Source organism: Antrostomus carolinensis, unplaced genomic scaffold (assembly GCF_000700745.2).
Source record: "Antrostomus carolinensis isolate BGI_N321 unplaced genomic scaffold, ASM70074v2 scaffold30108, whole genome shotgun sequence".
NCBI lineage: Eukaryota > Metazoa > Chordata > Aves > Caprimulgiformes > Caprimulgidae > Antrostomus > Antrostomus carolinensis.
In genome coordinates, this window is record NW_010332810.1 from 16,969 (window position 1) to 29,914 (window position 12,946).

General features: G+C 36.7%; 1 protein-coding gene across 1 annotated transcript in view; it reads right to left on the reverse strand.

The window, feature by feature from the left end:
- Positions 1-12,946, reverse strand: part of LOC104529359 (collagen alpha-1(XXVIII) chain) — a 33,035-nt gene that overhangs the window by 15,303 nt on the left and 4,786 nt on the right. Inside the window, exons 5-18 of the mRNA XM_029086399.1 lie at positions 12,680-12,739; positions 11,432-11,485; positions 11,090-11,134; positions 10,262-10,288; positions 9,928-9,972; positions 9,248-9,292; positions 8,568-8,621; positions 7,669-7,737; positions 6,924-6,992; positions 4,930-4,998; positions 2,732-2,800; positions 2,224-2,292; positions 2,069-2,137; positions 828-896 (exon numbers count right to left, since the gene is read on the reverse strand). Coding sequence (XP_028942232.1) covers positions 828-896; positions 2,069-2,137; positions 2,224-2,292; positions 2,732-2,800; positions 4,930-4,998; positions 6,924-6,992; positions 7,669-7,737; positions 8,568-8,621; positions 9,248-9,292; positions 9,928-9,972; positions 10,262-10,288; positions 11,090-11,134; positions 11,432-11,485; positions 12,680-12,739 — 813 coding nt within the window. The remainder of the gene's footprint in view (positions 1-827; positions 897-2,068; positions 2,138-2,223; positions 2,293-2,731; positions 2,801-4,929; positions 4,999-6,923; positions 6,993-7,668; positions 7,738-8,567; positions 8,622-9,247; positions 9,293-9,927; positions 9,973-10,261; positions 10,289-11,089; positions 11,135-11,431; positions 11,486-12,679; positions 12,740-12,946) is intronic.

The following is a 12,946-nucleotide window of genomic DNA, read 5'->3' on the forward strand; positions in this document are numbered from 1 at the left end:
CTATTTATATAAGGTTCAAGAGCCTGACCTGGTTTTAGATGAAATGGGATCATTTGGGGTCAAATGGGCTCACTCAGCATTACTATATTTTGTGAAATTAAAGAAAGAAATTGAACAATTTCTTTCCTTTTTCAACCCCTGTCCCAAATCCCTAACAAACAAGAGCAAAACTAGGACAGCCCTGTGCCTTTCCACTATCACGAAAATACTTTTTAATCTATTCCCATATTTTATGTTAATCTGGCTGTTAGTGACATAGGGACTGGTTAACACCTTGGTCACTTTAGCACTAAATTAATCTGGTTACAGCTTTTGCTCTTCTAAGCAAGCGTGCTTTCTGTCCAGTAACACAGCTTGTTTCCTGTATAAAGGTGTGAGGACGTAGCTGTTGCTCTGTTTACATCCTATCCTGTGTGAAAAGGGAAGGAGCAGCACAATAACCACTGTTCAGTGCTTCTTTTCACCAGCTTTGGCGATAGCTTAGCTTACACTGGAGACTGTGAGTTCTGGCAACTGTTTAATATTCTGGATGGTTTTATGGACAGAGCTGTAGGTGAGTTGCGTGCAACACTGACTTGAGCATGGGCCAGGTATGTGGAAATTTTCAGTCACAATACATCTCAACTACTTTTGTACAGAACTGGTGTATTTAAAATGTTCCCATTTCTGGAGGTTATTGAAAGTCTTTGTTAAAAATTTTAAAGACTAAGAACCTAAGTTTTCTTTCTAAATCTATTTTAAGTGCCTACAGAAAGGTTACTTAGGCAACACAAATTTCAAATCCAAATAAATAAATAAATAAAATAATTCCTCTATTAACAAAGTACCTTAGAACCAGGTTCTCCAATACCTCTTTCTCCTGGCACTCCAGTCTCTCCTGGCAAGCCTTGTTCACCCTTAGGTAGAAATTATTTTATAACAGTATTATCATGGAAAAATTTAAAAGCAGATTATTGGTTGCTTATATTTAAAGAAAGAAGATTAGTGTGATATTGTCTTTAGTACAATTTGTTAAACCCTTGGTCACAAAGATTGGGAATCTGCAGCACATTTTGAGTGTCACCAAAAAGATGTTAGTAGAAATGATTAATGATGTAAACCTATAAATTATATGTCCCTGTGAATGTTTTCTGCCAAAGCAGCTGATATTTCAGGAGCATATCTGACATCCTCAGACAATTTACCCTTCTCTTTCTTTTTACCAGTGGTAAAGCATATCCCTGCACAATCACTTATAATGTAAGAGGTGATCTCTGATGCTGCAAAATACTTTACGTGGCATGGACCCTTGGCCTACTTACACCTCTAATTCCTTTATACTATGCTTTAATAACTTCCAGTCATTCAGAACTTTATCTCTCACCTCTTTCAGAAAATGATTTTAAATCTCCATTCCAAACACATGAAGGGTGACGTCTTTCATTAAAGGTTCTGTATTTTGCAAATCAGTCAAGGCTAAGTTATTCTGACAGTTTTTCTTCAGCAAAAGTAATCTTTATACCTTGGACCATTCTTAACTGCTAGATACACTAAATATAGGAAGTGAGGTGAGACAACAGGCAGCACAAGTAACAGTGAAGGCAGCCAGTCGGTAAGGTATGTATGTATTTTTCTGGAATGGAAACAGTACAGCAAAGATAAAAGATGATACTGAAATTTTGGTGTTCTTCTGTGTTAAGTGCACCTTCTTTTTTGGAACTGATTCACTGTACCCGCACCTGATATGATGAAACTGCAAGTTCAAGGTAGACAACCCTTTCTATGGAAACGTATCAGACAAAGTGCAGTTCACTGTCTGATATGTACTACCTCAAAGGTTCTGTCATGAGTCAAGCCAAAACCTAAATAGATAGCTATGGCATTGGTTTATCAAGGCTTTTCAGTGGAGAAGGATCTACTGTACACTTTAATAATATCAATAAAGAAAATAATTTCCTACAGCTATGTCAATACTTAGGTTGGTGTTCAGCACTTTAACAAGTGTAAGGATAGAGACAGACCATTTCTTAATCAGGAAACATAACAGTAAAAACAGCATAGTAGCTTTTACTTCAGAAAATTCCCTAACCTTTGGTCCGGGTACTCCCTGTCCTGGTAGCCCTCTAGAGCCAGGTGGTCCTTTTGGGCCCTCCACTCCCTGAAAAGATAAGTAATTATTCAAAATAAAATATTCTCTGTTACTACACATTTAAGTGTGGGATGAGGAGGAAGTGAAAACTGCACCTTCTCTCCTTGAATTCCGATTCCAGGTAATCCAATTGGCCCAGGTAAACCAGGAGGACCGAATTCACCCTGGCAAACAAAGTACAATTGCTTAGGTGTGTAAAGATACAGAGACAATATGGGACAGCTCCCATGCTAGTACCTGTTGACTTAAGCCCTCTTGAAGCCAGTGAAGCTGGGGATCTGACCTTTTATCTTTCAAATATACATTTATTCCCTGCTGGTTCATTTGCAAACAATGCTAGTGTCTTTCTCCCTTTCTAAATCTCAGCTTTCCCAGAGATTCACCTTCTGCTTCTAACATTTCCTATTTTAATATGAAGAGATGTTAAAATAGGTTGGGAGAGTTTATTACGCATAAATCTCTCTACAAAATACCTTATTTTCCAGGATCTATTGTGGGTTCCTTGCCTCATTACACCTTTTGTAGTGAATATCAACCCTGTATTCCTCCTATTATGTAGATTTATTGACACCTTGTTAATCCTCTGGTGTATTTACTACTCACCTTTTCACCTTTTATGCTGATGCCTGGAAGTCCACGAGGGCCTTTTGGTCCATCAAAACCACGGTCTCCCTACATGAAAAAAAATATTGTTAATGGTAGAAACACACAGCTGTTCTCTCTGAAGTAATTAGAGATACTATTTGCTCTGTCATCGTGAAAACCAAACCAAGAAGAACCAAGAAGTAGCTCCTGGATCTGTTTTCCAGGATACCAAAGAGATAATGTTTTCAAATGAGGTCGCTCTGCAGTTTGAAATTGCTGATGGAAGAGCTGAACAAGCTTCTTGTTATCTTTCTGCCCACCTTGGTTGCTTAAGGTCCTGTCTTGCTTCCCCTCAAATCAATGGCAAAACCACAACTGATTTAAATGTCAGCAGGGCTGAGTAATGAGACTAACTGAATTCTGCTTTTTTGTCTTATGGGTTAATCTCATTAAAGTGTGGCAATGAGGATCTGTCTCTCACTAAGAATTTTGCCAGAGTAAAGACAAGGCCAAACTGTATTGTTGGAGAAGTCTATTGTAAATGTAATTGTCTTCCCAAATGTTTATTTACAAAACAGTGGTCGTAGGGAAAATGCAGGTTACTAAAAATATTGTGCTTTCTTGTACTTCTGTTAATAAAACATGTATAGACAGATGGTTAGCCTGACTAAATTGTCACAAAATCACCCAAGGCAATGAAGTTATGCCCAGCCAGATTTTTTCTCTCCCTAGTAACCAATTCTATCATTTTAACTTTGACTGAAATACCTCATGTGGATTGCTGTTTAAAATAACATTCTTTACTCCTGATGCTTTAGAACACCTGCTTTCATTTTCCTGCAAGCTTGTAATAAAAACATTCTGAAGGAAGCAACTGTAAAATTTGCTTTAGATTAACAAATCACCTGTTTAAAATGTGTTTAAATCCAAAGACCTGGCGTACTTGGCAGCCAAAAATAGGATTAGAGACATGTATAGACTCTGTTGATACATGCTTGGCTCCAGGTCAGACTTGTCAGTAAAAAGTAGTACATCTTTTATAGAATCAAGAGTCCCAATAATGCTGGCAAAATTCCACTTTGATTATTTTATTCTGCCTATCTCAATTGCTCAATAGTTTTGATTAGATTATGCATTCTTCTGTACTTGTTCCCACTGTGCATTGTTGCTGTGCTCTACTTATTAGTTGTAGTGTTTCTTCCCACAGTAACTGGTATTTCAGTGGCAATGGAGTGATTTCTAAATGCATTTTCTTAAAATAATTTCTTTTGTTTGCTTTCATGCATGAGATCTGCTAAGCAAATACAAGCAATCAACAATGAGGTTAGATAATTTGTATAATTTATCATAAAATACACACTGGATATTTGAAGATATGTTGCTAGCAGCAATCGAATTTAAACCTAGCTGACTACAGTATTGTGCTGATCAAAAATCCTAAGACTTTTAGTAAAGGGACAGTTGGGGCCTGCATCTGCAAAATGATTTTTTATTGTTTTCCCAACCAAAATTCCCTTGGTGCATGCACAGAAATGAGTGAACCATTTAGTTAGTTATTTAGCTCATATACAAGCTGCGTCGCTTCGTTATTGTAACCAAAGGTCGAAGTGACAACTCAGCCTGAGGGTTGGTTTTCAGCAGGCAGCAAAAGGAACTAGCAGTAAGTCTAGTGAGTCCATCCATGTAGGTGCATCTACTATTGTCATTACTTCCACTGGGTCTGAAAATTATTAACAGCAGCTTTCTTTTCCCACAAACTGAATTCAGACTTCTGCTAAAATGCATAAGCCAGTGGCTGAGGTATTTAAGAAGTTTAGAAGCCTGCCTTTTGTGACAGCAGAGATCTTTATATATAAGGATTTAGTAAAAAGCAACAACAAAAAGCTAAATTTTTTCATCTATGAATCACTTATATAATATTTTATTTAAAGTTTGATGCTCAAGGCTGTTTTAAAATTATAGCTGTATTTCTTTCCAGGCTTAGATCTGACAAACCAAGTGGCAGGGGAATTAAATACCAGCTTTACAGGCCCCAAAGGCTAGCAGTCATGTTTGGATCAATGAATTCCATGAAAATATATTGGGTTAATTGATGACAAATTTTAATATCAATTTACAAGCTAATTTCTCAGATTCCCATGTCTGCTATGGGCTTATTTTGACATGCACTCATTTAATGGTGCTGCTCTGGTCTTAAACCCCTTCAACTGCTGTACCTTTGCTCCTGGAAGCCCTTCTCCTGGTGAACCTCTTTCTCCTTGAACACCTTGTGGTCCTTGAGGCCCCTGTTAACATAAGTTTGAAATGGGGTAGAATATGTATTAATCACTCAAATCAACAGCAGCATGTTCTATGTCATTGTTGGTTTTAAGCACTTCTTTAAATGCTGGTGTAGTTATGACCTGCTAAAAATAATACAGTAATATGATATTCACAGTGAATAAATGATGAGTATTCTGGCCTGCAGCAATAACAAGGCAGGCAGTTTTATTTTTCTGGTTACTTATGAATCACAGGTTATGTAGCTGAAATTCCTATTCCTTATACTTTTGAAACCTTCACTCCCTAAACTTTACTTTGGTTTACAAATTGCTACTAATCCTTATTAATGTATCAGTATAATAATGAGATACAGGGAGAATCAAAGACCATGTGGAGTAGTACTGAAGAAGATGTAGCTGTAGAGAGATTTGACTGTAATTGGCAAAGAGAGTAATAGCATGCTTTTCTTTTCTGGAAGCAGATCTGATAGGAGCACAAGGAGAAAGCAAGATGAGTAAAACCTTTCACTAAATGCAAGTCCAACACCTCTGCATATTGAGCCTGCTTCACAGTGTTTTCCTGTGTCTGTGTTTTTTCCTCTGATTTATTCCTTGAGATTACACACACATCACAGAATGCTGGTAGATCTGGCTCTGCATAGCCTAAATATGCTTCTGCTTCTTCTGCACAGAACTTTAGAATTATGTCTAGTTCTTAGGTAAAGATAATTACACTGCATTCAGCCATAACAAGAAAACTCTTCTGAAGAAAATACACTTTGAAGTAAATTTAAAAACCACCTTTAGTCTATTTTTTAAAAATCAGAATCTCTTGTTATACCAGTACAGCTGTTGTGGCTAACAAAGATTCATATCACAGGCACCTCTTCCCTCATACAGTGGCTCTTTTCTCTATGCTGTTACTGAAGTGGCTCAGGAAGCATTACTGCCCCACTCTGACTGACTGTCACCACTGGCCTTATTATTAATGTTCTTTTCTTTGGGCTCTTCAGTGGGCACTCACTCCTCTCCAGCAGTGTATTTTCAAGCAGGTTTGACAGTCAGTTCAGTTACCAAACCATCTTTCTGTTTTTCATGGAAGCACCTCTTTTGAAATTATTACTACAAATCTTTCCTTGTCAATAGGGAAAAGCTACTTGTGAAAAAACTGCACGAATTTTCCTTCTGGTTGCACTAGGGGGTCTTTCATCCAGGCGATGAGAAATGAATTTGAGTCTGCTGTATTGTAAATAACTCAGTAAAAGGTGCTGTCTGACACTTTGGAAAAAAGTGACCATAAAATTGGCGTACTGATTTTCTGAATTACCACAAAGAGACTGAGTTGACAACTACCAGGAGGAAAAAGGGAAGGAAAAGAAGGAAGAGACTTCAGAGCCAAAGCTATTATAAATTCTGAAATTCAATTTTTTTTTTTTTAATTTCTACCTTTGTTATCTCCAGTAAAGGTAATACTGGTCAAATTGTTACCTGGGACCACTTATGCTATCCGAATGTCTTTATGGAGGCTGTTTAGGTACGACTGTTTCTAATGTTACAGTGCCTGAAATGGAGTCTCTCCCTCAAAGCCATGCTGATGTTAGTGTTCTAATGATAATGAAAAGCGGTCAACTTTGGAGTTACCACATATGTATTTGAATCTATCAGGGGACAGATTTATTTAAATATTTATGTGGTTTTGCATAAGGTGTTATTTTTTCATAACTGTTTTGGAGACTAAGATAATTAGAAAAGTCAAGGATTTGGAAACATTTCTAGTTTATTAAGGGAAATGAAAGTCAGACAATTCAGTATGTATGAGAATGAGAACTAGTGGAAGAAAGAAAAGAGATGGTATCATTTAACACATATATACCCCTTTTAACATGGAAGCACTGAGAATTTTTCCTTTCTGTCCTGCTTCCCTCTCACCAAATGAAAGACAGACTTACCATAAGTCCTGGCTCACCAACTCCTGGTGGGCCAACAGGACCTGGTCTTCCTGTCAAACCGGTGTCACCCTTCAAACAAAGATGTATTTTGAAAATGCCTGATTTAGGTATTTGTATGTGTGCAGCATATAACAACTCATCAGACATTCTCTGCTTGAAATACTTGATGTATGAGAATACAGGAATGGCAGAGAAAATCTGAGTGTTCTCAGAGTCATACAGCATGCAAGGCCAAACAGACATTGGACTGGTGCAGTTTCACAGCATTAGGGGACAGCCTCAGTGCTGCATTTGAGAGAAGACAACGTTGAATCTAAATGGTTAATTATTCCCATCATATTCCTAGTACATTATGTATCACTTGTCCTTTTCCAAGAAGTCAGTATTTCTGTCATAGTGTTTCTGATTTCTTTATGCCAGTCATCCAAACCAACAAGCTTGTTTTTCACTGGATATTTTTTGTTTAAGTCTGTGTATGCATTTTTACTCAAGACATACACTGCTTGGATTCAGTTATGTGAAGCATAAGAACTACTGTAAAAAAGTCCTTTAAAGTACATACTTAAAATGTACTTCCCCCCCCCAGCTATTTTAATCAACTTACAAAATACCATCCCAGTACCATAAAAACAGCATTTGGGGGTTTGAAGTTTCTCATGTACCAGCAAGTATATTATCTCAGCTCTCTTGGTCTTTGTTCTTATTCTACAATACATGTAACGTAGCAGATGAGAGATGCTTGTACCTTTGGGCCTGGCAGTCCTATTCCAGTCTCTCCAGGCAAGCCAGGTGGCCCAGGGAGACCTCTTTCACCCTTTTCAAGAAATGAAAAAAGAAACAATTCTGCTTATAAATTGGTGTCTGGGGAAATCAGTTTAACTCAGTTTGTAAGTTCATTTTTTGTATATCCTGAATTTCAACCCATTGGAATTGTCTTACACAGTACTTAATCTGTTTGCTATTTCAATGCTTCAAAATTCCCTTTATTAAGAGCATAGATATTTCCTGTACAAAGTCATATCAGATTACACAAAAGGAAAAATGTTTCATTTCATGTGGGATATAAGAGTTTTGACACCCAACTGCTCTATGCCTCACTGTTGGCCAGCAGGCACTCTAAATATAGTTCAAAGGAGATATCAAAAAAATAATGTCTTTTATAAACTTATTTTCAAGTTTTTCTCCACAGTAATATTCCTTTTAGTAGCTGAAGAACCCAGAAGCCTTGGCTGAATTACTCAGTTTCTAAGGTTTTTATGAGAAAAGTGTAACTGTGGTCTCTTAAAATAGTTCCCATAATTGTCTATAATACTCAGTGATATCTTCCGTTAAACTACTATGACAAAAATATCAAGTCATCACAGAACAATAGAATGAAGTAATCTCCACTGGTATACCTGGAATTTACAGTGGGGTAAGTGAGAAGTAAACCCAGCAAATCTTAAGGATTTAATAAATGTAAATCATGCATTTTTCAAACAAACAAACAAAAAATATTTTATGTTTACAGAGGGGACTGGATCTTGCAGTGAAGCACTGGGTGATTTCTGTGGCCCATCTTCAGAGGGCCCATTGCAACACTGTGTCCTGAATTACACTCATCCTTTTAACATTAAGAAAGAGAAGAAATAATGCAGTTCTTGCCTTTGATCCTTGTAGGCCTTCAGGCCCTTGATCTCCAGATTGTCCTTGTGGACCCTGTTAAAACAGGAATAGTTTTAATGACATTTTTCAAGCTTTCAGAAAAATGACAGCTTGAAAAACAATAACTTGCTGTAGTCTGCATGAAAATATAAGTGACAAACATTTCAGAACGGATGCTTTGCTTTCTGATGCATGTATAGATTCAGCTGCTCAACTCGGTTGGGGCTGGGGCTGGTAATGGGGGGAGAGAATTTGTCTCTCCCTTTATTTGAAGGCAATTAAAGGTAATGATAGTAAAGATTTACTGAAACATCTATGATGGGCTAAACTTCTTGGCCTTCAGTCCAAGAGTATTGGAAAAAGACAAAAGTGTTTCCATATACTTCTGTGAGATAATGAAATAGTTTAGACACTGAATGGGAAATGAGTGATTTTGGTTTTTATGGAACTGTATTTGCCATGGTCTTTGAGACTGAATGAATTATAAGGATGGTTTATTTGTCTAGACTGCTCCTCCAAATTCTTGTTAATTTTGCTGTTCAAGAAGATAGACTTTGGATGCCTTGAACTCAGTGACTCAAAGATTCCATGATGGTTGTGGTATGATATTATTTCAGAGCTTTGAATCCCAGGGAACCAGATATTGTTGTTTTTATAGTTTGTTTGGTTGGGTTTTTTACCTGTAGCCCTCTTGTTCCTCTGGGGCCTACGGGACCTTCAGGACCCTGAAAGGGAAGTGAAAAAAAGGATACATTTATGTGTATTTAGACTGGGTCAACAACACTTTTAGATAACTTTTTACTAAGGTATCTTATTTAGATAACTTTACATTAAAATAAAAAATTAAGAGAAGCTCAGAAGCCAGTGAGTATTGAGTAGGTATTTTTAAAATAAACTGTGGTAATTGGAATACAGAGGAGGATTGAACAAAGTTAATTCTCAAGGACCAGTAATTCAAGATTAAACCCTGTTTCATTTAAAATATCCACAGCAATTACACACCAAATCTTGAAAATTGTCATTATAAACCTTGATTTCATTTTAACCTCTCATTCCCTTTGCTTACTATTTCAAGCCACCTACCTCTGTTAAAGTCAAGTGGAGTTTTACTGTTGTTATAAACAGGCTTAGGCTTGGGCCTGAAGAGTAATCACATTCAAATACAGAAGGAGCTGACAAAGTTGCTGAAAATGGTATCCTTGATCACTTCATTTTTTAAAAATGTCATTTGTTAATTTCCCTCAGCCTTAGAATTAATATTTGCCTTGAATCTATCACCATGGTTGTTATTCAAGGAATTGTAGTTTTTGTGTAATTTAACTAAGTTTCCTGAAAGGATAACAACTCTGTGGCTACTTACTCTGTCTCCTTTTATCCCCGGAATTCCACATTCACCTCTTTCACCCTGGAAAGGAACAGGAATAAATATTTCTGAGGTATATTAAGCATATCAGCCTTATTCCTTAGGTACTTCAGTTGAAAATGTAAACGTTATTCTATTCACAACATAGCAGTAGTTGTGCTCTAAGTTCATTGAGGAAAGGACACATCTTCTATTAGAGCTTGTGCAGCAGCTGGTAAGATTATGTTATTGTTCATTACTAGTGTTTATAAGAAATATGGCACTATACATAATAAATAATAATAACATCAAATATCTATATTTAAGCAGAAGTTCTGACTAAAAGTAGTACCTTCTCTCCTTTATATCCAGATTTCCCCTGGGAAAATAAAAAAGCAAAGCAGGTTGTGAGGATACATAGCCCAAATGTAAGAATGTGAGTATTGGTGCTATTAACATTCTGCTTTCCCCAGAGAAACAGCATTTCAGGTTACAATGAACAATTAGGTAGAAAAGGTGATCTCTGATAAACACAGCAATGACTCTTAAAAATACTGCACCTATTGGTCATGATAGATGCTGTTGTATGTGTGAACAAATCTTATGCAAGTGTCATTGGTTAGACTGGGATTTTGATGATGTAAAAGTAGATCAACTAGAGTTCATATTGCTGCCTTACTGAGAAACATGCTAAAATAAGAAAGCAAGAAAAAAGTCACTAACTAAAAAGAATGTAATGAATAAATAAGAAAATATAAAGTAGAGTGCTTCATATATGAAAGAATTCAGAGGCTGGTCCTACAGTTACGGATTATGGTCCTTCCTGTATGTATTTCATTCAATTTTTTCATTGCTATTACACACTGGATCCTTTATTTGCCAAATGAAAAATTTAAAGATGCAGGCATAGTGTCAATTTCTGTAATGTTCTTAGATTATCATACCAGAGTTTTTCACACTTTTTAGGAGGGACTATGTATTTTTAGAGAGTATTTTCTAGATCACTATTATAAGAAGGAATTATTCCCTTTAAGCAATGATAATGTTTTCAGTTCTTCTAGTGTAAATGAATTTTGGTAAACCAGAATTGAAATTTGCTATTATAATTAGAAAAGTAGTGTTTTGCCTAGAAGGAATACTGCTCATTGGAGAAGAAGGGAAAAAAAATTATTTTTTTTACCTCTATTCCATCTCGTCCTGGGATTCCATTAAGACCTTGCTCCCCCTATGAATAACCCAACATCAAGATCAGTGAAATGAGGGTAAGATAGTATTGTCCTGATTATCTGAGTAGATATCTCAGTGCAATACACGAAGCATACCAGCTCCCTCTTTTTATACTCTGATGACTTTATACATTAGATGTAAGATTTTAATTTGTATAGAATCTTAGTCTTTACAGAAAAATGGGGTAGATGAAATTTGAGAAATTCAGAGGTGGCTAGAACATGGGCACTATTAAGATAGTCTCCATATTAATGGAGTACCAAATCTTTCTCCAAAATCTGAAAAATCATATCACCTTTGCTCCTTTCAGTCCTGGAGCTCCATCATCCCCAGTGCGACCCTTTTTACCCTGAAAATAACATAATAAAATTCTTATATGTTAGTCAAATAATTTTATTTTACAATATATACACTGATTTTTTTATATGTAGGATATTAGCTTCCTATACATTTATTTTAAAAATCTCTGCATTTACCATAACCTTGAAATTGAATTTGTGGGAGCAGCAGGACCAACTCAGTAGGAAGCCATTTTTCTCTTTTGTCTGTGTTGTAAACAGAAATTGTTCAGGCCTCTTCTGAAGAAAAGAGGTGATCAGATGTTTTTGTAGCTACCCAGCTTGCCCAGTGGACCATTGGGCTTTTTGGAACTCTTTAAGGTGTATGCTTCTGTTCAAGAGGTACTTGCACTCTCCAGTTAAAGACATTGTACAATAACCTAAACGAAGCTACGATTTGCACACAAGAGACTACATTTTCAATTAAAGTGTGCTGTACTGTGCAGGGTAAAACAGAGGTGTATTTCTGTTTATGTATGTATAGGATGTTCAGGTCAAAAGCATTGAGGGTGGGCATATCTCTAGGGTTCTCTTTCAAACTGCCACTGTCCCTTCACCTTGAGCAAGGGCTATAAGGTACTATGGTGCTTTAGTTCAATGTTAGGGATATAGTATCAGATCATTCAACTCTGAGAGTTCTTTTTGAAACATAAACCCTGCAGTTAAGATCACCAAACCTCGTATGAAGCAATCCCCTAGAATTGCTTAGGGGTTCTAGTTGTAAAACTATTCTGAAAGAAGTCCAGTGTATTTTACCCTCTTTACAAGTGCCTTGTCTCAATTGTTCCTAATGCTTCAGCCTCTTGCTCTCTCTTTCGATTTCAGAGAGCTTTTCAGATATTAATATTTGATTTGGGGCTAGTTAGATCCACCTGGTCTGGTTGTCCGATTGTAACAGGTGAATTATTGTTCAGTTGCTCCTTCCTGCCTTTGAAGCTGCTGTGGCTAAAAGGACAGCCTCACTACATCACACTGTTCTTTTTTTCAGAGGGAGCCGTCTCATGGCATTCTCAGGTCTCATTTCCTACTGCTGTGGCATTTCCATGCAGTGTAACTATGCAGGACTATGTATTGAACCTTGAACTTTTGTTGTCTCAAATAAAGGTCTGATTTGGGTTCAAGTAATTTCCTTAAAAAATTCCAACAATGAAATAAATCTTGATTTATACTGTATATCAGTTATTTGAGAAATGACAGCTACTTACAGCAGGGCCAGGAAGGCCTCTTTCTCCCTTCTCACAGTTACAAGTGGCAGCCTGGGGACACTTTGAATGAAAATAGTTCAAATCAGCACATTTCAGTAAAAGAGAGAAAACAATGAACACTGCTTTTAAGTTACTGCATGGCTAGTCTGAGTACACCAGTAATGACCAGAAGCCAGATATATTTACATGTTTTACAGAAATCTTTTAACTGTCAGTTTATCACTCATCAGGAATGTAGTCTCCTACACTCCATCCAAAACCCTGTAT